The sequence below is a fragment of the Pseudomyrmex gracilis genome, unplaced genomic scaffold, assembly GCF_002006095.1.
Source record: "Pseudomyrmex gracilis isolate BER0280 unplaced genomic scaffold, ASM200609v1 scaffold_192, whole genome shotgun sequence".
NCBI classification, from domain to species: Eukaryota; Metazoa; Arthropoda; class Insecta; order Hymenoptera; family Formicidae; genus Pseudomyrmex; species Pseudomyrmex gracilis.
Window position 1 is genome coordinate 198,430 of NW_018020776.1, and position 25,498 is coordinate 223,927.

The 25,498-nt window shown below is 39.9% G+C and overlaps 3 protein-coding genes and 2 non-coding genes across 12 annotated transcripts; 3 read left to right on the plus strand and 2 right to left on the minus strand.

Moving 5' to 3' along the window:
- Nucleotides 1–96: 96 nt before the first annotated feature.
- On the minus strand, nt 97–15,801 carry LOC109858203 (ankyrin repeat domain-containing protein 6). 3 transcript variants are annotated; one of them, XM_020435246.1, is made up of 11 exons: nt 15,462–15,801; nt 14,696–14,785; nt 9,237–9,342; nt 8,181–8,279; nt 3,630–3,839; nt 3,172–3,270; nt 2,821–3,067; nt 1,823–2,727; nt 1,474–1,714; nt 1,050–1,292; nt 97–833 (listed from the first exon to the last, which is right to left on the minus strand). In XM_020435246.1, the coding sequence occupies exons 3-11, from the start codon at nt 9,327–9,329 to the stop codon at nt 670–672; spliced, it is 2,301 nt and encodes a 766-aa protein (XP_020290835.1). In that variant the 5' UTR covers nt 9,330–9,342; nt 14,696–14,785; nt 15,462–15,801; the 3' UTR covers nt 97–669. The 3 variants fall into 3 exon arrangements, with proteins under 3 accessions (XP_020290835.1, XP_020290834.1, XP_020290833.1); XM_020435245.1 differs by having other exon boundaries at nt 14,696–15,168; XM_020435244.1 differs by lacking the exons at nt 8,181–8,279; nt 9,237–9,342; nt 14,696–14,785; nt 15,462–15,801 and having other exon boundaries at nt 3,630–4,623.
- On the plus strand, nt 5,605–5,728 carry Trnal-caa. The gene is made up of 2 exons: nt 5,605–5,642; nt 5,684–5,728. It is a non-coding gene; the product is annotated as a tRNA-Leu (tRNA).
- Nucleotides 7,039–7,111, plus strand: Trnar-ucg. The gene has a single exon. It is a non-coding gene; the product is annotated as a tRNA-Arg (tRNA).
- Nucleotides 15,802–16,821: 1,020 nt separating the features above from the next.
- Nucleotides 16,822–19,103, plus strand: LOC109858196. 6 transcript variants are annotated; one of them, XR_002250589.1, is made up of 5 exons: nt 16,822–16,997; nt 17,082–17,644; nt 17,761–18,590; nt 18,728–18,832; nt 18,921–19,103. XR_002250589.1 is itself a non-coding variant. In XM_020435230.1 (4 exons), exons 2-3 carry the CDS (start codon nt 17,431–17,433, stop codon nt 18,564–18,566), a joined length of 1,020 nt encoding a protein of 339 aa, XP_020290819.1. In that variant the 5' UTR covers nt 16,822–16,997; nt 17,082–17,430; the 3' UTR covers nt 18,567–18,590; nt 18,921–19,103. The 6 variants fall into 6 exon arrangements, 4 of the variants coding, with proteins under 4 accessions (XP_020290819.1, XP_020290820.1, XP_020290821.1 ...); XR_002250590.1 differs by lacking the exon at nt 18,921–19,103 and having other exon boundaries at nt 17,761–18,399; nt 18,474–18,590; nt 18,655–18,744; XM_020435230.1 differs by lacking the exon at nt 18,728–18,832.
- Nucleotides 18,741–25,475, minus strand: LOC109858195 (nucleolar pre-ribosomal-associated protein 1). Its single transcript, XM_020435228.1, has 9 exons — nt 24,970–25,475; nt 24,276–24,879; nt 23,878–24,171; nt 20,629–23,788; nt 20,397–20,524; nt 20,112–20,321; nt 19,794–20,014; nt 19,268–19,664; nt 18,741–19,027 (listed from the first exon to the last, which is right to left on the minus strand). The coding sequence occupies exons 1-9, from the start codon at nt 25,389–25,391 to the stop codon at nt 18,764–18,766; spliced, it is 5,700 nt and encodes a 1,899-aa protein (XP_020290817.1). The 5' UTR covers nt 25,392–25,475; the 3' UTR covers nt 18,741–18,763.
- Nucleotides 25,476–25,498: the final 23 nt, after the last annotated feature.

Genomic DNA, 25,498 nt, shown 5'->3' on the forward strand with positions numbered 1-25,498 from the left:
AACTTGTGGAACGTAACGCACCTCGCTTGTTTAGAAACGAAGGTAACGCGTAAAAAAATTGAAGGACAGAAAAAACATCTCACCGGTACGTTTTAATGAATTTCTTTATTTTTTGTATATTGTCGTATACACGTACTGAAGTAATCACATGTACTCGTGATTAAACGTGAGTGTAACTGATGACTTATGAGAGTTCACAAATCCGACTTTTTTACATGAATTGAGAAAAGACAGAAATGATTGTGACAGTCAAAATTAATTGAGTTTCGACAATCGTCAGTTACACAAACATCCATCTCTTTATATAATTTTTATATAATATTTTTATATCATACAATTTTTATACACACGATATCATACACGAATAATAAATACTGTTTGTGTGTGGCTACACACACACACGCAATATGTTTTGCTCTTATACGATATAAAAAAAAACATGGCAACGCGGAGATATGACACCTTTCGTAATATATAATATATCAACAGCGAATTGTTTGCTTCACAAAAACATTTCTGAAGCCTCCCCGGAGAGAGGCGCGTATTTTATTTTTATATACAATATATAATGCGGTACGCTTGAATATAATTTGAAGGTGTGACTCTTGTGTGTGGTTAAAGAAAAAAAAACCACAACGCGGCGTCAAAAAAAAAAAAAAAATTACACGTTTAAACCAAACTGGCCGTACCGATGTTTATAACAACGTTATCGCCGTTTCGTTCGTAAACCGTCAGATCGTGTCCTCTCGGTTGTTCCAGCAACGCGGCAAGTTGCTCTCCGTTCGTAAACGGCCCGGTCGAGGATGGCAAAATTACGTCACACTCCAACTGGCCTGCAATATAAAAATCGAGCTGTTAATTTGCGTTAGGTTTGTTTCAATCGAAAACATTTATTTTGTAACGAGATACTGCAATTATTTCAAAGTCATCTTTTCCGACTAAAAGTTTCTTGTTTCTTAAAAAATAAAATTCAATAGTTTATTTAATTTAAAGACTGTGTAACTCTTTATCTTCTCATATTTTTCGCTTATGTGCTTTTGTTGTATTACCCGACAATGAGGGCGACGCGCCTTTGCTGGACCCGTACATGCGAGTGCTGTATCCGGAATCGTTGTGAGTGTCGTGCAGAGGCGGCGTCGGACTGTACACGGGATTGCGCGATCTGTATGGCATTCTCGCGATGCTGTCGTAATGCACGTCGTCGGAAATGCCGTTTCTGTAGTTCATTCCTTTGTACGCTTCCGGTTGCTCGGCGTCATCGTCTTCCCCCTCGCTGCTCTCGCTTTCGTTACCTACGTCAATTTAGGATGGTTTATTCGAACTCTCAATCAGTAATCAAATCTCGAAGTGTATCTTTATCTGAGCTCTCGTATGACGCGTCGATAGAAAAAAAAAATTACTTCTTTTCGTTTTGCCATTTCGTTACGTTTTTGAGTAACAAAATTATTTTGTTGCTTTTAAGATATACCTCACCTTGAGAAGGAACTCTTTGATTTTGCGAACACTTGACGTGTTCGTCCTTGGCGGCAGGTTTGCTCTTCCCGCAGAGTCTTCGCCAGCCGCTGTTTATATCAGGTACTTGTTGAAATCGTTTGATTATCTCGTGAACGCTGCGACGACCGCCGCTCCAGTCCAACGTGTTCCCGTTGTTTAACGCGTTGTTGTTCCTTCGGGTCTTATCTTCCGTAGGAATGTTTTTATCGTGCGCGCAACTCTACAAGCGGTAAACAAATTTTTTTAATTTTGCGGTATTTTACAATTAATTAAATTTTATTCCAAACTAAACAGAATTTTTGTAAACAATTGTGCAGTTGAAGCTTACCCTCTGCTGACGTCTTCCCTCAACGGAAGGTGATTCCGTCGACGCCATGTTCAGGGGCGAGGTTTCGCTCTGGCGAATTACCCCGTCGAACGTTTCGTTAAGTCTCGGCGGGATGTCCAGTACCCTGAGCGCTGATCTGGTCACTGCGGATCCGGAAGGTAAATCCTTCATGGATATGCTGAGTCTAGGTATGGCCGGTATGTCGAGATCGTCCAGACTCCCGCGGTGAATTGACGTCTCACCCGGAATCTCGAAACTCCGATCCTGCGGTCGATCGTCCAGCAGATCCTCCAGCGATCTCGTTCTGGTGGGCAGCACGATTTCCGACTGATTGTAATTGGTCTTCATCGGTCTCTCGCTGTACCTTCCTCTACCGCCTCGCTGCAGACGATGCTGCACGTGCGAGTATCTCTCGTCGCATCTGAATCGCTCCTCCTGAACGCATCTGGTCAGTTCCGAGATCTGTCCTCTGGTTCTCCTCTCCAGATTGGCAACCTTAAGATCCAGCTTCTCGTGAGCCTGATCGATGTGCGCCTTAAGCTCGGCTTTGTCGCGTTCCAGTTTCGCTTCCATATGTCGGAAGAACGGCGCGCAATAGCACGTGTAACCGACACCGACCGGGCCCTTTCTGATGTTGCCCGCCAGATCCAAGTAGTACTGCTCGCCCCGCCCCAAAGGGTCAGCCGGCAGAGAGTCGAGACGTGGTTGCGGAAACGCTTCCGGATCCGGATAATAGTGGCAGCCGTAAGGCGACCACTGTCGGCCCATGATAGCTTTTTCAAAACGGACCTTATGCTGCTTGCTGTAGGACTTGTGTTTCTTTCGATCCTTTTTCGAGCTTCCGCCGCCGCCGCTCGTGCCGCTTCCGGTCTTTTCTCGCTTCTTGTTTGACTTTACCGCCTTATCTAAAAGAAAACAAAAAAAAAAGAAAAAGTTATTTGTGCGATCGGATTTTGATTTCAATTCTTGTCAAAAACAATGTGATGGGTGACACTAACGATCCTTGTCGTCTTCAATTTTACCGTCCACCGAATCTTTTTCGCGGCTTTTGCTGCGCGTTCGGCTTTTACCGCGAGTCTTGGAGATGATCTCCAGGATTTCGGTGTGATTCTTACGTCGAGCGATGTCCTTCGCCGTTTCGCCCTGTTTGTTCCGCAAACTTCGATCGCAACCAGCCTCCAGAAGGATTCGCGTTAACTTCCGTCGGCCCATCGCCGCGGCTATGTGCAATGCGGTATCGCCGTTCTGAGATCGATAAACGAGTCCGTAAGTCTGACGTTTTACTCTCGACTTAATCGAATGAATAATAATTTTACGCGCATATAGTTGTGTTTATATTATCAACTTACTTTGTTCTGTTCGGAAACTCTGCACAGAGCCGAGATCAGAATGCGCGTTACGCCGGCGTGGCCGTAACGCGCGGAAGTGTGAAGCGGCGTGTCCCCGTACTAAAAAAAAAAAACGAACGCGATCAAACACAATTGTTATATAAAAAGTTGTCATGTGTGAAAATTTTTCAGGAAAATATCCAATTTATCGAATAATTGATGTGTTCAAATTGGAAAATTAGCAACATATTAATTTCCTTCGCATTATCTTTTCTTTTTTTTTTTTTACGACGTATATAATATTATTTTTAAAGTTTTTCAATTTGATTTTTTTCGCGCGATATTGTAGCAAAAATCTCTGTCTCTCTCTCTTTCTATTTATTTCCATCGTTTATTTCGCATCGTATAATAAGTGCGATAAAATATGGTTGAAAAAAAAAAAACAAAAAAAAAAAAATCAAACAAATCTCTCCGCTCACGTTGTTCTGAAGATCGGGATTGCTGCCGGCTAGGAGGAGTTCTCGACAGCTTTGATTATGGCCGTTTTGACAGGCAAGGTGAAGCGGTGCAAATCCGGCGAGATTCCTGGCATGCAGTGGGGCCCGCTGGGTCCCGAGGGCCTTCGCCAGAACCGCCACGGTCCGGCTATAGCCGCGCCATGATGCCTCGTGTAGCGCCGAGTTACCATGCTGAAAACACGCAGACGTATTCATCGAAGGTTGCCCGATGTCCAGTTCCGAACTACAAGGTGTCTCAGAAAACCTATAGATCGGTTGTTGTTGCAAATAGATCGCGAGATAAATCCCATGTGTTCGATAAGGGAACCGTCTCCGCCGAGCGATCTTCGAGCTTCCGGGATCGGGAAATTTTTGCCGCGTCGCTAAAACACACATTTCCCCGCTTTTTTTTTTTTTATTTTATAAACGTATTTCGAACGTTAACATTTCTATTCTGTCATATCACAGAGTGCGAAAATGAATCCAGGAAATATTCAGGATTTAATTTGCGTTGAAAGTAATTTTGAATCCGGGATGTTGTGACTCGAAGAAAATGAAATTTCTATGAGCATTAAAAAACAAAATTAAGTTTTTAGGAAGAATTTATGAGATAATATTTTTAAAAATATATCGCTACATTTTTTTATAGACCAACTTGTTTTCGATGTTATTGTAACAAGAGATCAACGATAGATCGGACAAGTCCAAAAACTATCAAGTAAGGAACACCGGGGAGCTTCTGAGAGAGAAGTTTATTTTGCACAATATAAAGTTAAATTTTGCGCGCGCGTTTGCAGAAGATACGTTTAAAAAAAAACAAATCGTCACACGACGGTCATGACGCGCACAGTGCGCAAAGCGCGCACAACGCGCACAGATGGTGTTCACAGAAACTAGTATATACGGTATACGGTGTAGCGCAACAAAGGAAAAGGCGGACGGTCGAAAGAGGATGACCGAGAGACTTACAACTGCTCGCCCATACTCGCGCGGCGAACAGTCGCTGGTCGATGAACCGTGCCGTGCCACTCGCGCGACAGAATTGCCGCACACATCTAACCCTATGCGTGCTCACGCACGACGTTGTCCGGCATACAGGGTGTCTCGTTAGAAACTTCAAAAACACTTCTCGTATCTAATGATTCCCGATAAGCTAAAAATAAATCACGCCCCGAATCCCGATTGTAATATATATATATTCCAAGTTTATTTTATCTCTCTCTCTCCCTGTTTCTTTCTTCCGTGGATAAACGTGAATACGTTCTGCCGTTTCGTTTTAACAATATCGCGTAGTTTGAAAAGTATACAAATTTTCCAACAATTTTTTAATGAAAATTTGTTGATTTTAAGTAAAAGTCATTCCGAAAAGAAAACTTGTAATATTAAAATAAAAAATGTATCATGAGATTTGGATTCGCAAAATGACAATGGACTATTGAAATTGTCTTATTTATTGTCACTGATTGACAAAAATTTATATATATATAATCACATTATTTAATCACATTGAAATCTGTGTTTCAATACATGTATATATATTGGTGACATTTCTATTTGAGCGTCGAGACGGAATCTAATTCTAACGAGAAGTCATCGATTTCTTATATCACCACCTTTGACTTTTCGAGCGAGTGTAAAAATAACAAATGATCTAGCATAGAAATTTTCAAATATGCAGGAAAGAAAAAAAATCAATTGGAAAGATACTCATCGAAAATGAGCTTTTATGTAGATCGATCTTTTTTTTTTATTAGTTTGCGAGAAGATAAAGTAAATAAAATATAACAAGAACTATAAAAAAAAAAAAAAATTAAAAGTAATAATAACGCCTGATATGACACATGTATTGGTTAAAAACATGTATGTGCGTTCTTGAAATAAATAAACACAACTAACGAGCGACCTTTGAAAATCCACAGTCGCTCATCACTGTTAAATTCGACACTGATCATCAGTTGTCAGGATGGCCGAGCGGTCTAAGGCGCCAGACTCAAGGAACATAACCTTACCCGTCACAGGCGGGTATTGGCTGGGCTTTCTGGTCCTCTCTGAGGGCGTGGGTTCGAATCCCACTTCTGACACATTTTTTTTTCTTTTTTTTTCTCTTTTATTTATTATTTGTTAGTTTTTTAATTTATATTTTTGTTATTTTTTTATTCTTTTTTATTTTTTTTTATAAAAAAATAAACTTATTAAAACAACACTGCATCAATCGTGAAGTAACACTTGCAGATTTGTGCAAATCTTGCTGATTCGAGATCTTTAATTTTTTATATTCTGAAGATTTTAAAGTTTTTTTTAGTATTATGTATATTTATAAAATAATTAATTAAAGTTATTAATTAATTTTTAATATAAAATATAAAAAATACTGAAATCTTGAATCAAATATATACTCGAACATTTAACTACCAAACAAACAATATTTTTTAGATATTATGCATACTTATAAAATAATTAATTAATTAAAGTAATTAGTTACTTTTTAATATAAAATATAAAAAATACTAAAATTTTGAATCAAATACTCGAACATCTAACTACAAGCAAATATTTTTTATATTGTATGAAGAAAAAACGTAAACCGCAAGATGCAAATGTTGTGTCGATATATTTAACACCAATATCAAATGTGGCAGCATGAGCACACCGCTAAACCCCGTTCAAGGTCATGATATAATGATAGATCAAGCATCAAGATGCTCAATCATATTGCTTGTGCGAGCGCACTATGCGGTCTCGTACGCAACAACACATTTGCAGGAATACGCGCTCTCTCCCACGCGTGCGTTTGCCGAGTATCCGGCCCGCGGGATGTTGCTGCGAGGAGCGTTTTAATGTATTCACCCCTTCCATGAAGAAGAGAGTCGGACCAGGCATGCTAATTGCCCGCGGGACAATAGTGGGATTCTACGTCGGCATGCGATTCCCTGGCCACGTCGTATCGTACATCGGGAATAACGTTCGTTTTATTTCAACCGACGCTTACACACACGTGTAATATATAAAGTATGTGCGCAACAGGAGTTCTGCCCGTTTTCCTGCGCTTTCGATTCGACTGTAACGATCGAACGGTGTCAGCGGGCAACTCCGTAAAAGCGATTTATTGAAATGTGCAGAGATTTGGATTAATGACAAATCTTTCTCTCTCTCTAAACGGAGAAAATATATTACTATGCGCAATCATCGATGCTTAAATATACACGACACGATGGATATAACAAATGTGAAATAATATTTTTATACATATCCTCATGATATTAGAAAAGAAATAAAGAGAAAGAGGGTGAGTGAAAAAATAATTAAACATAGATGTGTAAAAAGATTTTTCACAAGTACGAAAATCAATAATGGGTCTTCACACGTATATGTAGGGTAGCTACCCCTAATAGACCGTGTGGCCTAACGGATAAGGCGTCGGACTTCGGATCCGAAGATTGCAGGTTCGAATCCTGTCACGGTCGACATATTTTTTTTTTTTTCTTCTCGCGCAAGTATACGAGTTGTCGCGAATTATTGAAACCTTTATGTGAAAAAAAATAAACTGCGTAATGCGTACGTGAGAAATATGCATTTGAAAAAAAAAGATTGTTACAGCAAATTGAAAATTTCAAGAAGTGACCAATTGATACAAACAAAATTACTCTCTCATCAAATAAAATGTACTTGAAAAAAAAGGATTATACACAAGTCATATATATTAAAAAACTATAAAGTAAGTTTTCAAAATTGAAAGAATTTTGATGCGACAAATTTGAGAGTTTTCCTAATAGAAAAAAACAAAAACAAAAACAAAAAAAAAATGCGGTACTTGCAACATAGCTCGGAAAAAATATCGTGGTCTATAGTTCCGGAGGTGAACGCACGTACATGTTCATTATCTAATTTTTATTTGCGAGACACATTAAGCGCACGACCGCATGTATCTACGGCGTCGACTTGTGCGCGCGCGCGTGACTTCGACATCGATTAATTCTCTCTCTATATTATCCTCTCTTTCTCCTCCCACAATCTTCTTCTCGAAAAGATCGCCGCTCGCCGGGCATTTTCTATCATCGAGAAGTGAAATTATCCGTCTTAGCCGGACTATGCACACGTGCGAGAGAAAGAAAGAAAGAGAGAGAGAGAGACAGAGAGTATACGGTATATATATATATATATATATATATATATAAAAAGAGAAGGAAGAAGAAAGAGGAATGATAGAACAGGCGGAACGAAGTGAGAAGAGACGCATTTCTAGTTGACCTATGACCGGAAATCGCATACACGAAGAGATTGAAGATATCTGTTTGCCTCGCAACATCAACAATAAATAAAGAGCGTAATAACTCGCTGGTTTGGGTATTTTTCTTGGGGAAGAAAGAAAATTGATTATAGAACTCGCGGATATATTTTTATGTGATAACAAAAATTTTCACCATTGACAATCCGCGTTGTCTGTTCGGGACCGAGTCTAAGTCTTTGCGCTCGTGGAATGTGTAAATACTTTAATATAACGTATAATATTTAGACAGCATATTATATACTCACGTCGTCCGTGGCACTGACATCGACGCCCCGCAGTAACAAGGCCTCGCACGCTTCCACGTGGCCACCTGCCGCGGCCAGCAACAGGGGCCCACGGCCATTCTAAAACATGACAGGAATCTTGAACATCCTCGCACACGGCCAATAAACGCGCGCGCACGAGATAAAACTCAACTAATTAAGAAGTCGCGCGCAACCGAAAACATTCGAGAGAGTGATATCTTCTTCTCCCAGGCACAGACGTCCGACAAAGTGTGAAAATTAATTGACTAATCAATTCCATTCCGGATAAGAATTTATTTCGAAATTATATGTATTGCATCTTCCGCGCGACGTGGAGTATATACCAATTAATTGATCAATTTCCCCCCCCGACGGGGTAATAAAAGTCGTCGATCAGCGATTAATCTAATCGACATAATTAAAGTAGAAGCGCGATCATAATAAGTGCACGCAAGCAATCAATCGGACGGAGTCTGCATATTCCGCTCGTACATTCCGCGACACGTTGGACAAATGTTGTGCGCCGCGCGAACGTCTATCCGCGTTCTGAAGCTAATCTAACGTATGCAAGAGAGATAACAACGTGTACAACACGCACATATATATGCATATATATATATATATATATGTAAGAAATCGCGCGCGTGAGGATAAATTAATTAATAGATGAAATTAATATATTGCTGCCACAGAGTCGTGCTCGAATGCTATTAATAGAGTTTTCCCTCCGAGCTAACATTGCACAAGTAATTACGGAAGGAATTCAATTTAACGCTTTGCGTTAGTCGTGTGCGCGTGCGTGCACGCGTTTTCTTAATTACATATTAATTATTTTACCGAAAGACTTATTCTATCTCGAGATTTCACTAGTTTTCGGAATGTTAACGAAAGAAAAATTTTTTCGTTTCGAAACGTAATATGTTTTGCGGCGTAAACTAATTGTACATTTTTAAAATTCATTTTTGTTTACGGGTGCGCCGATTGTTTCCCTTCTTCGCGTGTTTGTTCTTTAGAGATTCAAAGGGTTGGATATATATATATATATATATATTGTACCTCGTCGGGTAACGGTTTAACGTTCGCATCAAGCAGACGTGTGAGTCGAGCAACGTCGCCACAAGCAGCCGCCTCGCGCAACTTTTCTGCCATTCCAGTCGCGCATCTGCAACAAAAACAATATCACCTTTAGACACGACAGGTTGATACTTAGCTGCATGCGATACGAGCTTCTCGAAATCGTCATGTACCCTGTCGCTTTTCGCACAAATTCACATATTCATATTATCTTACGATTTAAATAAACTATTTCTTTTTTTTTTTTGACCACTTTTGTTTTATTCGCTAAAACAACAATACGAAGCGAGTTAAAACATTTACGTCGGATAATTGAAGCTCGCGTGTGTGTGTGATTTTTTTTTTTTCTCGCACAACTTGATATTTATTCTGCCCCCCCGAGATTCTTATATTAATTCGTGTAACGTGCGAACGGTAAATTATCCCCGGTGCCCGTTGTGGCGGTATATGATCTAGGATCCGAAGTGCGTCTGCTAATGAGGTAGACTATTACAACTCTCCGCCGCGGAGTGAGAAGGCTCCGAGGAGGCATCGTCGTCCGTTTTGAAACATTAATCTCGCTCGTGGGGCGATTATTTCTTTTTGCCCAGTCGTATAACGACGCCAGAAATAAGTAACGTCGGCCGCGAGGAAAGCAACGAGTGATTTTTTACGACTTCGTGAAAGTTTCCGACCAGATAGACGCGCGCGATTAATTAACGCGATTGTGACTCGAACAAAGTCTATCGATATAATTTCTCTCTGACCTGGAATTTCGTTTTAGTCGCGTTACCTACGTGATGTGTGTTTGTTTTGTGTTCTCGTGAACGTTTATATTCGCATCGGGAAGAGTTGATAAAGGCCGGTTTTTCGTCGACTCCCTCGGTTAATTTAATCGGTCGATTAAACGAACGGAAGTGATCGGTCGATTTCGACGAACTGCGAACGCGCACGTCCTATTATTAGTAATTACATTATTTATTTATATCCAACGTATGGCGCAGTATCGTCACGCGCCGGGGCACCGAATTCGAACATCGGGCATGTGTGAGACGACGGAATTGCGCTCCGTTAACCGCTCAAATGCCATTGGGCGTGACAACCGTTGAGGTAACGAGTGTAAAAAAAAAAAAAAACTATATTCCCGCGCCTCGAGTTCGTCGAAAACGAATTTTACGAAATTTCCGCGCTACAATATTTTCAAAAAAGAAACAAATTCCATTGTTCGCGGGAATCAGATCGGTGTCCGTCAACTTAGATAATTTGAGAACAGAGACCCCGAACGGGGAGTTTATATTTTAAACCCCCGTTACTTTCTCTGTACGAAGTATTAAAAGATCACAAGGTAGATGACAAGGTCTTTTTTATATTTACAGTTTACAGACTTTTTTTTTTTTTTTGTTTTTATAGAGACAAGGTCTTTTTTATATTTACACAGGTCTATATTTAAGGGAGGAAGAGCAATTTTATGTCGTACTTATTTTGTCTACGACGTCGATAATGGCGCATCTCGAGATGGATCACGGTGTTTCCTGCCGCGATGTGATCACGTCACGATCACATCATAATAAGCAGGGTCGATTATACGCCGCGCGTAATATCTTTTTTTTTTTTTTATTCAGCCGAAGAGAAGAAGATATAACGCGAGAAAAGCTATATACTCTGATTTTAATAATCACGAAGTAAAACAATCGTCCGAGAGACGGACGTTCGCGTCTTTGTGTGTGCGCGCGCGCGAACTCGCACAACAATTGAAAATTGAATTAATTGCGAAACGCACAACGGAAGTTGTATTTTTCTTTTTTGCCGAAAAAAATTGGATGGATTCTCGAGAGAAACAAAAGTGTGTGATCGTGTCGCGACGATCGGGGCAGCTCAACGAAATTGCTATCATAAGCGTTTTCAATCGTGTTTTTACCGCCAATTCGACGTAACGACTTAATACCACGCCAATAATATTCAAGGTCGGCGTTAATTATTATCCCGCGTTATAAACTGAAAATGGCGCGTTGTACGATCGGAAAAACGAAGAGGAAACTTCGAAAATTGCCATTTCTTTCATCGGTCATTAATCCAACAGCTGTCACCATCTTGGTGAAAGGAAACGGAGGGAAAAAAAACAACACGAATGTATAACGAGAAAAAAAGTGGTGCGCACGTATATATAATCAATATTAGATAAAATTTATAAGCATATTTATTAATAATACATGCGCGCATTTGTCTGAAGATATCTTTACGTCTATCATCATAAACGTTTGCATTATACAAACGTAATCTTTTCGCGAGGTCGTATTAATCACCGCGATTCATTTCTCAAAAGCGTATCGCGACGCTCTCCGACCGTTCGTCCCCGCTCGCGAGGATTCTTTTTTTCAGCGCGCTCCCCGCTGTTTTAGCGCAATTCAAATCGGAAACGGGTTATCGATCGCAATCAGTTCGCGATCCGCGCGCAATTTATCCGCGCGAAATTTACAACCGTTTTTCTACAACAAGTCACGCGATCCGCAGAAACGTTTTCTGCAGTTACGGATAGTTACGTTTTTTTCCCCATCGGGTTTTTAAGATTCTCGCGCGCGAGAGAGAATAAACGAATAAAAGAGCAAACCAAAATGCGTGTCGTAACTATAATCTCGAACTCTGAGTTTTATTAAGCGGAACGTATTATTTTCTTTATTTTTTTTTTTGTTTTTTTTTTTATATGCATATATAAATCGAAATGGCGCGTTGCGGTGCGTTCCGGTCCACTTCGGGCAATGCCCTAATGGTTGTGCAACTAGAATCGCCGTGAGCATTCCACCGATGCATCCTTCCACGCGAGTCTTAAATCCTTGAAGCTTAGCATAACAAGTCGCATGCCTGACGGTGGCCAGCCGCAAACGCACGTTTCTTCTCTCCGCTACGTTCTCCGGAAATGTTTTATCTCTCGTCCCGATGCGCGTTTCGATACATATATATTGTATATGACTTATCGCAATAAAGTCGAAATCCAGCGCAGTTCGGGTTTCGAATCAAGGAACGACGAATATCTCTTGTACATACACGTACACATCTCTCGTTCGAGGATATATTACGCTATATACGTTCTATAACGGCCAACCACGCCCAGAAACAGGCTGCCAACCTTTGTTTTTGAGTGTCACGAACTTGGCAAATATGCGAGAAGATTCTCAACAACACACACTCGAGTTGTCATCGCAATGCTGATTATTTTACGTTGGCTCGCGTCGTCGATTTTTAGTGACTCCGCGTACTTGACATATTGCGCGCCACGTAAAAAATATTTAACTTCTAATTATATTCACGTTTCATGTGTGATATTACGTTATTGTTGTCTATTGTTTTGTTTTCATAATAAACGACACACAAAGCGAGACACGAAAAGATTCGCGAGACCAACGTGGATTTTTAATATAAAAAAAAAAAAAAAACGTCCACTTTGTTGTTGTTGCTCTTTTTAATTACTCAATCCTTATTCGGTTAATGGGAAAGTGTTGATTCTCGCGCTTGATTGTAAGACAATTTGATCTCATGTTCGTGTGAGAAACTTGAGAGCGCGACGGCGCACGTGTGCGTGCTACTCCCGGGAAAGTACCTGACAATTATCTACTCTCGTCTCTCCGCGCGCTCTGACTTCTCTCAAACCCCCCCCGCGCCCGTTCTCTCCGTCCCACACATTCCTGCGCATTCCGACCATTATCCGGCATCGCCGGGAAGACGACTTTTATCGAGAACCTGTGAGGAGAGAAAGAGAGAGAGAGAGAGAGAAAGAGATCCCATTTCATTCGAAGATTAAATGCACAAATTATATCCCGCAATCGCCGCACCTGGACACTTTCGTTGCACTAAGTGGCTCGTGGCCACTTAACACACAAGAAATTGAGAGCTTTATTTGGATTTACTTAGAGCCGGTAGTGTGTTAAACGGGAGATTATTTAGAATTCAGAACACACTCAGGCATAACAAATGAGACGAAAATTAAGAGGTTAACGTCTCAATGAAGAAGCCTTGCGCTTTGGGAAGAGAGAGAGAGAGAGAGAATCCATAAAAAGTGGAATAATTTCTTGTTCGATGAGGTGTATAATGAGGATGAGATACATATAAGGATACGCATTCTAGAACCTAGAATTTAAAATACGTTACTAAAACTCAGGTTCGAAGAATCGAGACGACATAATTTTATTGCTTTATTCGTTCATTCTCTCTCTCGCGAGAATCTTATAAAAAACCCGATAGAAAAACGCGATTGTCCATAACTGCGAAACCGTTCTGCGGCTTGTTGTAAATTTCAGAGGGACACAGATTGCACGCGAACCGATTGCGATCGACAACCTGTGTGTTTTCGATCAAACTGCGCCTCTTCTTATTTAATTTCCGAGATAAATAACAATCTGATACAATTCAGACGATGTTACCCACATTTTTGTGTAAAAAAAAATATATATATATAGAATTTGTTACAAATATAACAAATTTATCGCAAATTCCTCGCGGAGTCGATGTCCGTCGCGTTACAGACTTTCTCCGGTTCGCGCGCGCGCGCGCTCGTTAATAAAGTGTTTGTTTTAGGGAGAAAGTAGAAAGTGTCCAAGAGAACTAGACGCTGCGACGCTGTTATTAGTCGCGTCCGACCGCGTACTAGCGTCACTTTTTTTTTGAATTCAAACGTACACGTGCGATTGCATAAGAGAGAGTTTCGCGCGCGAGCGCGTAGCCGCGTCGTTTGGTATATTCGCGGAATATAATATCCACACCACACGGCGCCACCACGTGTGAACGTACACATGTATTGTAACAACCACGTGCGCGCACAAGCGAGCGAATACTTGCGCCCAGGCTAACTCGCGCGAAACCGGTATTTATGCCTTCCAGTAAAACCTTTATGTGTACATGGGATGTACAGAGAGCGCTTCAACAAGCTATATAATTCGCGCGCCGCTAACAAAATTCTGTCTGTGCAAATGATCTGGAACCGACCGGCTACTATTATCACAGTTATAGACGTTACAAATTTCAGAAATCGCGCGCCGCGAGAAACTACTGAGCCGCGCGAAATGTGAGATGAGCGCGAGCGAGATCGGGACCGGCCGGTCTCGCAGGTCATTAAAAACGACAAATATACAAAATCCCCGGGTTTATGGTTTATTCGAAATGTTCGTGTGTGTATAACGCAAATTTGAATGTTAAAAGATACTTTACGTTGTAAGTTGCGAGAGAAGATATAAAAGACGACGACGCTTAATAAGTACATTTCAGATAAATTCAAGCAAAAATCTGTCTCTGTGTTTCTTTCTTATTACTTCTTTGACTCAACTTCTTCAACTCGTGTAAAATCGACACCGATAATATTTTAATTCTTATACACATGTTCGACGCTCGCGCCATTTTTATACCGCACCATTTATATATATATATAATATAAATAAATATTAGATGAAATACCAAATGGAAAACGCACTTACCGGCCATATACGCTTGTCCAGAACGCGTTGTTGTTTGCGAAAGTAAATCCTTAATCCGTGAATCGAAATTGTGTCGGACAACTTTGCTTTCTACAACATTCACCGCGAAAAGCACAAAGTCACATCACTGCTGTTTTTTTTTTTTTACAACACTCCGAACGGATGTTGCACAAAGAACGCGATTTCACAAGTATCGCGCATCGAACCAAGATTTTCAGAACACACACACACACACAATTTTTTTTTCAAAGAAAGAGAGTTCTGTCGAAGTTCCACGGCGAAATTGATTATAATTATTGAATTGTTAACAACAAGAAAGTAAAAAAAAACAAACTCGAACGTGAAAGTTTTGCGGCACAATTCTAACTTCGGTGCGAAATTTAACTGCGAGTACGGAGACTTCAACGCCTGGAGAAGATCTCAATGCTCCCCGCGTGCGCGCGTTGCATCACTCGATCTCGTGTGATATAGATCTAAAAAATTAAAGAAAATATCTCTTTGTGTACAAAAGTTGAGTTTTATTATTACGCTCGAATGCGAACGAATTTTTGTTCGCGATTTGCAATTTGCTTTGCAACGTTTTCTCCGCAATATATGATGGGAATCTCGCGAGATCTACGTTGGCAATCTGGACGATTTCGAAAGAGATCAAAAAAGTTCGCTGAGTTTCGCCTTCAAAAGTTTTCTTTTTACATTTGCACACGGAGTTCTTTTTACATTGTAAAAAAACAGTCGAACAACGCAACATTTGTTGTAGTTTTCGTACCCAATTGTATTTGCTTGTAGTTTGTTGCCTCTCCAGTGTTAGAGACACGAGAGATTGAACAAAATTTTGAAGAAAGTGCGACTAGAAATTCGTATCTCGATCGCTCTTCCGATCAGAACTTCGTCATTCTCTCTCCTCTTCGGAATTCGCACAGTATCACAAGCACGAAAAAAAAAAAAACTCCCTTCATTCGAAACAAGCAATTCCGTTGCGAGCACTTGCGAGCACAATTCGATTTCCTCAACGGCATAATCCAAATTTGCGATATCGTGTCATCTCGCTGAGGCGGTGGACGTAGATGCGCACTCTCGAGGACATGTTCACCTGGGAGTCAGAAAGACGGTTGCACCGAGACTGGTCGGATCGCGGGAGAAAGCCGCGAATCGCGATCAAGCGGTTCTCCAGAAGCGGACTCGGACCAGTGTCGGCGCAAGTAACACCCAAGATGGCGGGGAGCTAAATTTCGATTTGCCACATAAACTAATTATTTGATTCCGCGATGAGAAAGTTTGAGGAACAAAAACAAAAACAATATAAAAAAGAGAAAAAAAAAGAAATGTATGATATAATTTCTTACACTTACGTAAACGCACTTGATTGCATCGTTTTGGAAATCGATTCGCATTATCGCATTGTTTACGAATATGACTATAATCTTTCGCAAAATTTTGTTGCTACTTTTGTTTCTATTTCTTTTATGACAGCAAACTACCATTGTTAATATATACATGTACAAAAAGTAATGTCTTTGTAATCTTCAGAAAGTAAAATCTGTATTCTCTCTCTTATTATTAATAAATTAATTAATATATACAAATTAAATACGTAGATTAAACTTCATCTATGCCAAATGAGTAAAACTTAATATACGATTCGTTAGCCGGCACTGTTATCCCTTCTTCCACGTCCTCGTCACCTTCCTACGGCAACCGGACTATGTATTTCCGACTACGAATCTGTTATGCATCGGCCAACGGCGTAACTAATGATGACTCTCGTGCCATCAAATAGCCATACTCATAAATGTAAAAACTTGACGTGCATGTGTGAGACACAAATTGTCTATCTTGACAGAGTACTGGAAATATAAATATTAAAAAAAAAAAATACATTGTTAGATAATTGATGTATATAATTTTTTTTATGCAAACCATATTTACAATAAATATATCTTTGTTTTGTGAAATTGTCTAAGTGTAACCCGGTAGATAGATATTATTTGCATTTACGAAGTGGTATGATATGAATTTTTTTTTTATCGAGAGAAAATTGACTCGTTTTAAAAAATGACTGCCAAAAAAAAAAAAAAAAAAAAAAAAAAAAAAAACAAATAAATGACGACAAATCGTCATTACAAACGCCGAAACGCCACAAGATCAGTCACAAGGCAACGAAAGTTGCGTTTAGATAAATTCATCATGTAGTTCTCGTAGAAAAAAAAAAAAACATTTAAACAAATACAAGAAATGTATATTAATATATATAAATTCGCACTCTCTTCTCCGCACAAATACAAACAACAAATAAACGCGTAAAGTAAGTATGAAATATAAATGTGCGCAAATGTATTAAAATGCAATTTAAAATGAGAAAGTTTTTGACAAAAACATTTTTTTCTAGATGTAAAATCGTACAGACAATAAGCAATTGCTTTTTTTTTGAGTGCTATTACTGATTTGCGGTCTTTTATATATTTTTAATTAATGCTCACGTGGAACAACATATTATAAAAAAAAAAAAAAAAAAAAAACAAAGCTGGCTATATAAACTTGTAAAAGAAACTGAGAATTTAAAAATAATGTCTTTTTGAACAAAATGTGCGTATGTGTAAAACATAAAAAACTGCATTTAGACAGGAAACTTATAAATTATAAATACAACTCGATAAAAAAAAGACTACTTCAGTAATAGCACCTTTTATTGTGCACTTGTGAAAAATATCCAAATAATTTTGTGAAAAATATAAAAAATGCTTCGATCGTTCGGTCGCGCGAAAAAAATGATAAAAGATCTAGAACATCATGGGCCAGCCAGCATTATCCACTTGATCGTCTTGAGTGCGAAAATTGAAAGACCCATTTATGTATGGAATAATGATGGGACTTTATACACGGTTGTTGGCAAAGAAAAAACAGGCAACCCTGTAGACGTAGAATATCATACGACTGATCCGGAACAAACAGGTCAGGTCTTTTATTGTTTCTCAAAAAACTCTACAACAGATAAAAAAAAAAAAAAGTCACAAATACATTCGCGCGTCGTAAATTTTCTCGAATCGCTTTTTTTTTTTTTCATTTAGGACACTGGACACTGAAACACGGCAAAGATCCGACCAACGTTAGTTTGAACTTGAACAGCTGTTTATTTTCCGTAATCGGATCTCAAATCGGACAAGATCCATCAACACTGCGAGGATGGACTTTGGTGAAGTTAATGAGCAACTTTCGACATTTGGATGCCAAGATGAAAAAGATACTTCAATTGGGAAAGAACGGCAGGAAGTTATTGTTAATAGGAGGAGCGCGTTATTGCGGCACGTCAATCGCGGATGCAAAACAGATTCTAGATTACTCGCAAAACAATTTTCATCATCCTTTGTTTCTTGACCAAGCATGGATTGAGAAGGGCCATCCGCGGGGACACGCCTATCTAGCGGAAAACGAAAGAGAGGAGGTTTTAAGAGGAAGACGAATAGACGATATTTGTACCGTTGAATCTTATTCAAAGCGAGATACTCTAACGACCGCTTTCTTATCGTGGAGAGACCAAGATTTTTGCGCCCATTTAGCCTTGCGGTCACAGAAAGCACAAGATATCATGAGAAAACTTAATACTTTGTGCAAGACCGAACCCAAAGTGGTTGAGGAGGAAACCTCTACATGTTCACAATCGACTGACATTTCTAAAGTCGAATTAGAAGAATGTGCTCTACGATTAGGTATAGAAAGAGATTTACCTAAAATTCATAAGTGGCGTAAGGGGCGAAGATTGAGACAGCTACGAAACTTACAGGGAGTAATATTGGTTTTGCGCCATCGATACTGTCAAGCCGCGAATCGACATGCTGACGTTTTCGTCTATACTTTTTACCCAACATTTATTTAAAACAGAAAATGTAAAGGAAGAAAGGTACATGAAAAAATTCATATCTTCTATTGGTTTGAGTTACAACAGCAACATCTGTACTTTGTAGAGAAATTGATTTTATTTATCAAAATTGGTGTACATCATGTGTACGCGTGTGTGTGTTTTTGTTCTGGTCATAGGAAATCTGGATAAAAATGCAGTTAAACACATAAATTTTATAATTTTGATATCTCGTTTGATCGCTGTTGCAACTGTAAAACACTGTTGTGCAACATGAATTTATAGTGAGTGGTGTCTTCCGTCAAGTTTTCCAAACTGTTCAATAGATTTTCAATTAAAACCATAATGTTCATGTACGTATTACTGTTGCAGTAGGTGGTAATTTCGTACAACCAAGAAAGCAAACCGTATCCCCGCATAAGAAGCAGGGACGCGCTGGGGATTCTGGTGGCGGAAACAATGACTTCCAATATCAGTTTCTAAAGAGAAAACAAATCGAACACTTTATATTGACACACAAATTAATAATTTATATTAAGCTGTTTATATATACACACACGCATATAAATATATTTTATAATAATATATCAATATATTAATATACATAAATAAAAACTTCAAAAGTAGACATAAAGTTTGCAACACAAATTTCATTATGCGTTTAAATGAGTAATACGCGATTATATAAATTTTAGTAAGCAATAATCTTTAACTCTCACCTTGGTCTTTGCATCTGACAGTGTACTGGTGTAAAAGTCTAAGAGCATCTTGAACGCAAAGCATTTCAGTGCTACATTCACGTCGCTCTCCTCCCTCATGCCGTCTCGAATATTTTCCAGGATCCAGTGACGATGCGCTTTGTGCTCCACGTGAGAGCTGTGCAACAACGGCAGCAATTCAGGTATAGTGTTCAGATCAAGAGCGGCTTTAGCCATCAGAAATGTCTGCAACGGCAGATAGAGCGGATGGAGAGGTTGAGTAGCGATCAGCGAAGCTCTGGCCAGGAAAGTGGTAACCAGACAACTTAAACGAGTATCTTTCAGTGAACCATTTAAGGACGTAATGCCGTTTCGTAAAACGTCAATCAAACGCATCCATAACTTCTTCTCTTTGGACCTGGATGAGAGAGAAAAAAATCGAAATTTAAAAATTATTTTCTCTCAGAAAACACGTTCATTTGATCTTCTAAATAGATTTGTTGATTGAATATCTCTATCACTTTTGTTGTAAATTAGATTATCGTACTTAGACGCTTCCAAATGGAAGTAGTATCTAGAAATGATGGTGTACGCTATCATTCGAACATCATTGGAACTGCTGCAGCACGAGGCTAGCGCTAACGCTAACGCGCCAGTCTGATTTATCCTGTGACAAGCGACAATATTGTTCTCCGCCAATAAAGAACACAACAGCGGCAAGTAAAATGCTGGATCGTACACGTTACTATTCTCATGCAACTTATCATCCTGTGTGTGTGTGTGTGTGTGTGTGTGTGAAAAAGAAACAGAATATAAATTATCTACATTTATATTATTGAATTATTTTGCAAAATACACTACTCACTTTTAACGCTCTATGTACAGGATAATTTGTTATAGTTTCACCGACGATGTCCTTGTCGAACAAGTTGAAGATCTCGGAAGTGGACGGTTGTCTCCAGAGAGCGGTATCCGTCTTTCCTCTTACGCTATAACGCGTTGCCGCGGCGTTTCCCCACAAATACGGCCAGTACTGCTGAAGATTGACGTCGTGAGATTCGTAATGTTGAAGAATCTGAAAAAACAATCGCGCGATCGTCGTAACTCCGATATTCCTCCGATTGATGCGACACCACGTTGTTTTCTCTACCTGTAAAATGCGTTGATCAACATAGCTGAGGGTAGCGCTGTAAGCGGCAAGATAAACAGGCACGTGCGAGACGCTTATTACCGAACGATTCTTTCGAGTGAGTATCCTCAGCAATTCGACCAGATCACCTATAAATAATAAAACGCGCTACGTTCTACCTTGACTGAAAACTTGTTTCTTATCTGTTCTTTTGAAATATAAAAAAAAATATATTGTTCGCGAGAAGATTCACCTTTAACAGTGGACGATCCGAGCATGATATTAACAAACTCCGAATGTGATGTTGTCATTTCGAATAACGTCTTAGCGTACTCGTCGTCAAAATTGTCTTTGTACGCAACATCACACAAATTGCTCAGAGTTTTTAATATATTTATCTGCGTGCGATCGTCCTCGGGATTTTTCATACCCAACTTGAGAGAAAACCTGGTGAATTGCGGCCACGAGTTGCTGTTGCTCAGTGACGCAAATGTGAAGTCACACCTGATCTTCTTCAGACGAATCATCGTGTCGTCCAACTTTTTGTACAAGAATTTGATTTTTTCCACGTTCTTCGACTCCTTTTTCAACGCAAGTGTTGCCACGTGCAACAGCATCAGTATTAAATCCGTCAGCGGCTTCTCCTTGAGCGTCGCCAGACTTTCGTATCTCTTGTACAAACTTTCCAACAATTCTACGAAACAAACGGACACCGTGTCCAATTTGTTGCCACTTTGGGAAATAACGTCGCAAATTTTCTTGCACAGACCAATATCGAAAGTGTTCTCAATGAGATGAGCGATCGCCGTTGCGTTCTCTTCGATCCAGGATACAGAATTCTGCGGATCGGTTAAATAAGCAGCGATATCTTTGTTGTAACACTTATAAAGACGTCGAAGAAACTGTTTGTTCCACTTGTATCTCAAGTTGCTGCCCAATATTGGAAACACGACGTCTCGCTGCTTTATGTTCTCCGTTTTGAGAAAGTACTTTACCAACGACGGTATCAGTTCGGTATTTTTGTCGATCAACAGCGCGATCAGCCGGATCGTGGATTTGCTAATGCTTCGTGTTAACAACAATCCGAAAACATCGCCGCTAACATCGGCAATATCGCATGGAAAGATGGTCAAATATCTCGTCAAAGCTTCTTCCCAACTTGCCACGTCTACTCGATCGGTCTTCAGATGTACCAGATGCAAGCTCAACCTCTTTACAAACTGGTCGGTCAACTCGGCGGACGGCGACTTGCTGCAATACATGTTCAACAATATTGGAACGATACGTCCGAACACGGACAAGTTTTGTTCATCGCTCGAAGTGAATACAATCTTTTCTAGATTTACTAGAGCAAGCAACAAACTTGCGATGTCCTGCACGCTCAGCTGCAATATTTCAAGCGACGCGATAACAACGTCGCATTTATTGTCGCGAACTTCCAGAGGATTTGTTTCAACAACACTCTCCAATTCTGAGACGAATTTATTTCTGATTCCGAAAAAGATATTGTAAAGTTTTTCATCGTCGTGTTTATCGTACAAAGACACAACAGCCTTGGAGACCCTCAACATGGTTTGGGTGATCATATTTTCTATCGAAGATTCCTCGCAAAACAGTGAGAAGTGGCGCAACAGAATGGGATGAGTGAAAATACATATGTTTTTGTCGAACTCTTCTTTGTCTTCTCGAGTAGATTGCGCTATATTTAAAACAGACACCAGCACGAATTCGCAATTTTCTTTCTGAGCCTGTTGCAAGATCCCACGTCGTGCCAACTGCGCCAAGTAAAAAACGGTCATTCTCAACAGCAGTGTGCTGTCGTACAGAGACAAGGAATGTCTGATAATGACTTCCTCGTCGTTGTATTTGAAACAACACGTTAAATCGCCATCGTTGAACGCTTTTAAAAACTTGGTCATGTCCAATTTGCTATCCGCCAGCAACATGTTGCTTATTTTGTGCGGTAACTTTAAGAACGGCAACTTATCCTTCAGGGAAATTGGTTGGTTGTCATTCGACCAGCTTTTTAAGTATTTGTAAACCGGAAGATCGGTCGAATCTGTGGCCAAGTGAACCAACAGATTCGGAACAACCTGATGATGTAACGTATGGACCATCACGTAAGACAAGTAGTCTGAATTAGCGCTGGAACAACTTTTCTTGTTTATTTCTTGAAGCGCGCAGTATAAAAGCGGCGACACAGCTGTGCAAAAATTATTTACACAATCTAGACCAGAACGATCTCTTTGTCCATTAACTTGAGTCGATGCGGAAAGAACTCTATCACAAAAATGGTTATTAACATAAAGAGGAAACTCCTTAGGATTCGTTTTATTCAGCAGCCGAGTGATCTCACTCTCAGTTTTCTTTTTCTCGCAATCTTTTTCACACATGCGCTTTGTCGCAATATAATTCTTTTTTCTATAAAGCTTCTCGTTAGAAGGATCGTGAGGTTTGTTAGCTTTGTCAAACAAATAATTAATTATGTCGTCTGCTTTTTCAACATCCAGATTGGCCATCTGATCGCTTAGCGTTTTTTCCGCTTGTGTTATTTGATCTATATATCTATAAGTGTGTTTAATGGCGTTTTTAAGAACGGACATGAACCACGGTATCAATTCTTCGGGATTTTGCACCACCAGAAACCCATTGATCCAAATGTCCAGTTGATCCTCGCAACCTTCAAACAGACCGGTAGCGTTCAATAAAGTTCTGATGGTGTCAAAATTTTCCGGCGTCGCTTTTTGATGTATCAACGTTATTAGAAAGAGAAGAGCATCTTTGAACATCTTCTCTTTGGGCGCAAAGATGGAGAGATCGAAGCCAAGTAGAAAGTGTATCGTCTTGACTTTCATACGGTTTATTTTCTCCGCTTCATTTTTTTCTTCGTATCTTTTATCACTTTGAAGATTATTTAAGGTCGATAACAACAGACTCGACTGCGAATGTGTTAAACCATCCAACAATTCCGGACACACATCTTTGTACGCGCAAAGAACGTTCAAAATGACGTCGAGATGATCTAGTATTTCTGGATATTCGATATCTTCTACGTTTTCCGGAGCGTTTGCATCGGAGCCAGCTTCGAAGACTCGATTCCACGTTCGTAGAATCATTTCCGCGTTAGGAATAATACCCAGAATAAAATCCGTTAAGTGTCCTCGAAAGATAAAGCGATTTGTTGTCGAAGAAATGATTTTCAGCTGTTGAACCATCGCCAAGAGAAGATTCAAGACTTCGTGTCTAACAACAAGATCGTCGTGATCTAATCCCGGTAGAATGGCAGTTTTCATTACTACGCTTGGAAGTGTCAATGACAGAATTGTTCTTTTCAAGCCCGTTTGAACATACACATCCGAACCGCAAATTTTAGGATTTTTCACATGACTGACCCAGTCAACTGATGTAATTATCTGTAAAAATGAAACATGGCTACGTGAGAAAATAATACACAGAACAGCAATTGTCGGAACATCTTGTGAGACAAATGTTTTTGCTTTACCTTCTCGATAAATTTGAGAAGACAAATCCACTTGGGAGATACTCGCGGTTCAAGAAATGGCTCTACAGCGTTGTATATCGAACGAATAAGATCCGGACACGCGGCCATTATTTTAACGACCAGCTCTGACGGCTTTTTGTGTTCCCAAGGTTTTTCAACATTCTGAAGAACCGTATACAACAGCTGATTGTGTTTGTTTTGCGAACTGCCCAACGTTCGGTCGTGGAAGATAATTCCGTGACGATGCGATGTCAGCAGAGTGATTAAAAACTCGTGAACCGTATTCGTGACAATCTAGCAATCACGCATACAAAAAAAAAAAAACGATGAAAGAGAAACATCTATAAATATTTTAATGCAAAAATACATGCGCATAACGCATACTATTAAAAATTCACCTCTTTGTCAGATAAAAACGCCTCGCTTTCGTCAGTACTCTGAGTTTTGTTCTTCTTGGTCTTTTTGCTCCAATTGTTTGGACCCTTCCAATTGTACAGCGACAACAAATTCAACACAACACTTGTGGAGAACACATGCATCTTCATGGTTTTGCTAATGTCGTTGTTCTCCAGCACGTATTTCCTCACAACAGTTAGAACCAAAACAACTACATCTTGCGAATCGTACAGCATATCGGGAAAGATACGAGAAAGTAGATAGTGCTTGTCCAACAACATCCTGATTACTGGCGCGCTCGCTTCCACAAGGAAAGCAAGAACAAAATGAATAAAACACGTTCTAACATTTTGAGGGTCTGCGGGCTTGGTGTGTTGCACCAGATTCTCCATTGTCTGGCGTTGCAGTGACAGATGAATGAGCAGCTCTCTGGCCAGACTGTTGTCCAGAGACACTATCGCCGTAAGCGCCTTTAGCACAACTTTGCGCTGCTTGACATTGCTCTGCGGCGAAAGCATGGAATACACAACAGACATATGCGAGTTTAGCAAGTGGCGACAAGCTTCCACCGTGCTGTCCAGGTACTGAGGATGCTCGGCCAAGATCCTACAAACAAAAATTATTTATTTCTCGATTGTGTATTATTATAAATTATTGATAAAACTCTGCAGAGAGACAATTTTTATCATCACGTACTTCATGATTAAAATATTGACTGCCGAGAAAACTGTGACGGCGTTACCCATGTTCTTTCTATCGGAATCCAACAACTTGATAACTTCGAGAACATTGCCACCGGCGAGCAGATATTCCGCCGTCAGATTTCTCGTTTTGTTTTCCTTGCATATAGTTACGAATTTTCTAAGAGCGTTTAAACCATCAGCGGTGGAAGAGGAGGACGAAAGTTCCGTTTTCAGAAACTGTCCGTTAAATTCATTCTGATCTTCGACGCCGGTAACATTGTTGTCCGCGTTATTTTCTTCGGAATCAGTAGTTTGTTGCGATACTACGCTCGTTTCCTCGACACGGTCGATTTTCGCATTCTTCGTCGACGTTTCCTCTTCATCTTGCAATTTTCGCTTGCGCGCTCTCTTTGATTTACGAACCGGCTCGTCCATTTTGTCTCTATTTTACACTTTATTATCTAAAATACGCGTTTCCGCGGTTTTTCGTTCACGTGTCAGCCCGCACATGGACACTTGCGGAACATCGCCATGTGTTTCTC

Bases quoted from the DNA above. Each gene is read 5' to 3' on its own strand.
- LOC109858195 (XM_020435228.1), bottom strand. From the start codon at position 25,391: ATGGACGAGCCGGTTCGTAAATCAAAGAGAGCGCGCAAGCGAAAATTG. The intron at 24,880-24,969 runs GTACGTGATGAT...TTTTGTTTGTAG, and splicing joins GTCAATATTTTAATCATGAA to GATCTTGGCCGAGCATCCTC. The intron at 19,028-19,267 runs GTGAGAGTTAAA...TTTTCTCTTTAG, and splicing joins TGTCAGATGCAAAGACCAAG to AAACTGATATTGGAAGTCAT.
- LOC109858203 (XM_020435244.1), bottom strand. From the start codon at position 4,043: ATGTGTGTTTTAGCGACGCGGCAAAAATTTCCCGATCCCGGAAGCTCG. The intron at 3,271-3,629 runs GTGAGCGGAGAG...TTTTTTTTTTAG, and splicing joins ATCCCGATCTTCAGAACAAC to TACGGGGACACGCCGCTTCA. The intron at 1,715-1,822 runs GTAAGCTTCAAC...TACCGCTTGTAG, and splicing joins AGGGAAGACGTCAGCAGAGG to AGTTGCGCGCACGATAAAAA.
- LOC109858196 (XM_020435230.1), top strand. From the start codon at position 17,431: ATGCTTCGATCGTTCGGTCGCGCGAAAAAAATGATAAAAGATCTAGAA. The intron at 17,645-17,760 runs GTCAGGTCTTTT...TTTTTCATTTAG, and splicing joins GACTGATCCGGAACAAACAG to GACACTGGACACTGAAACAC.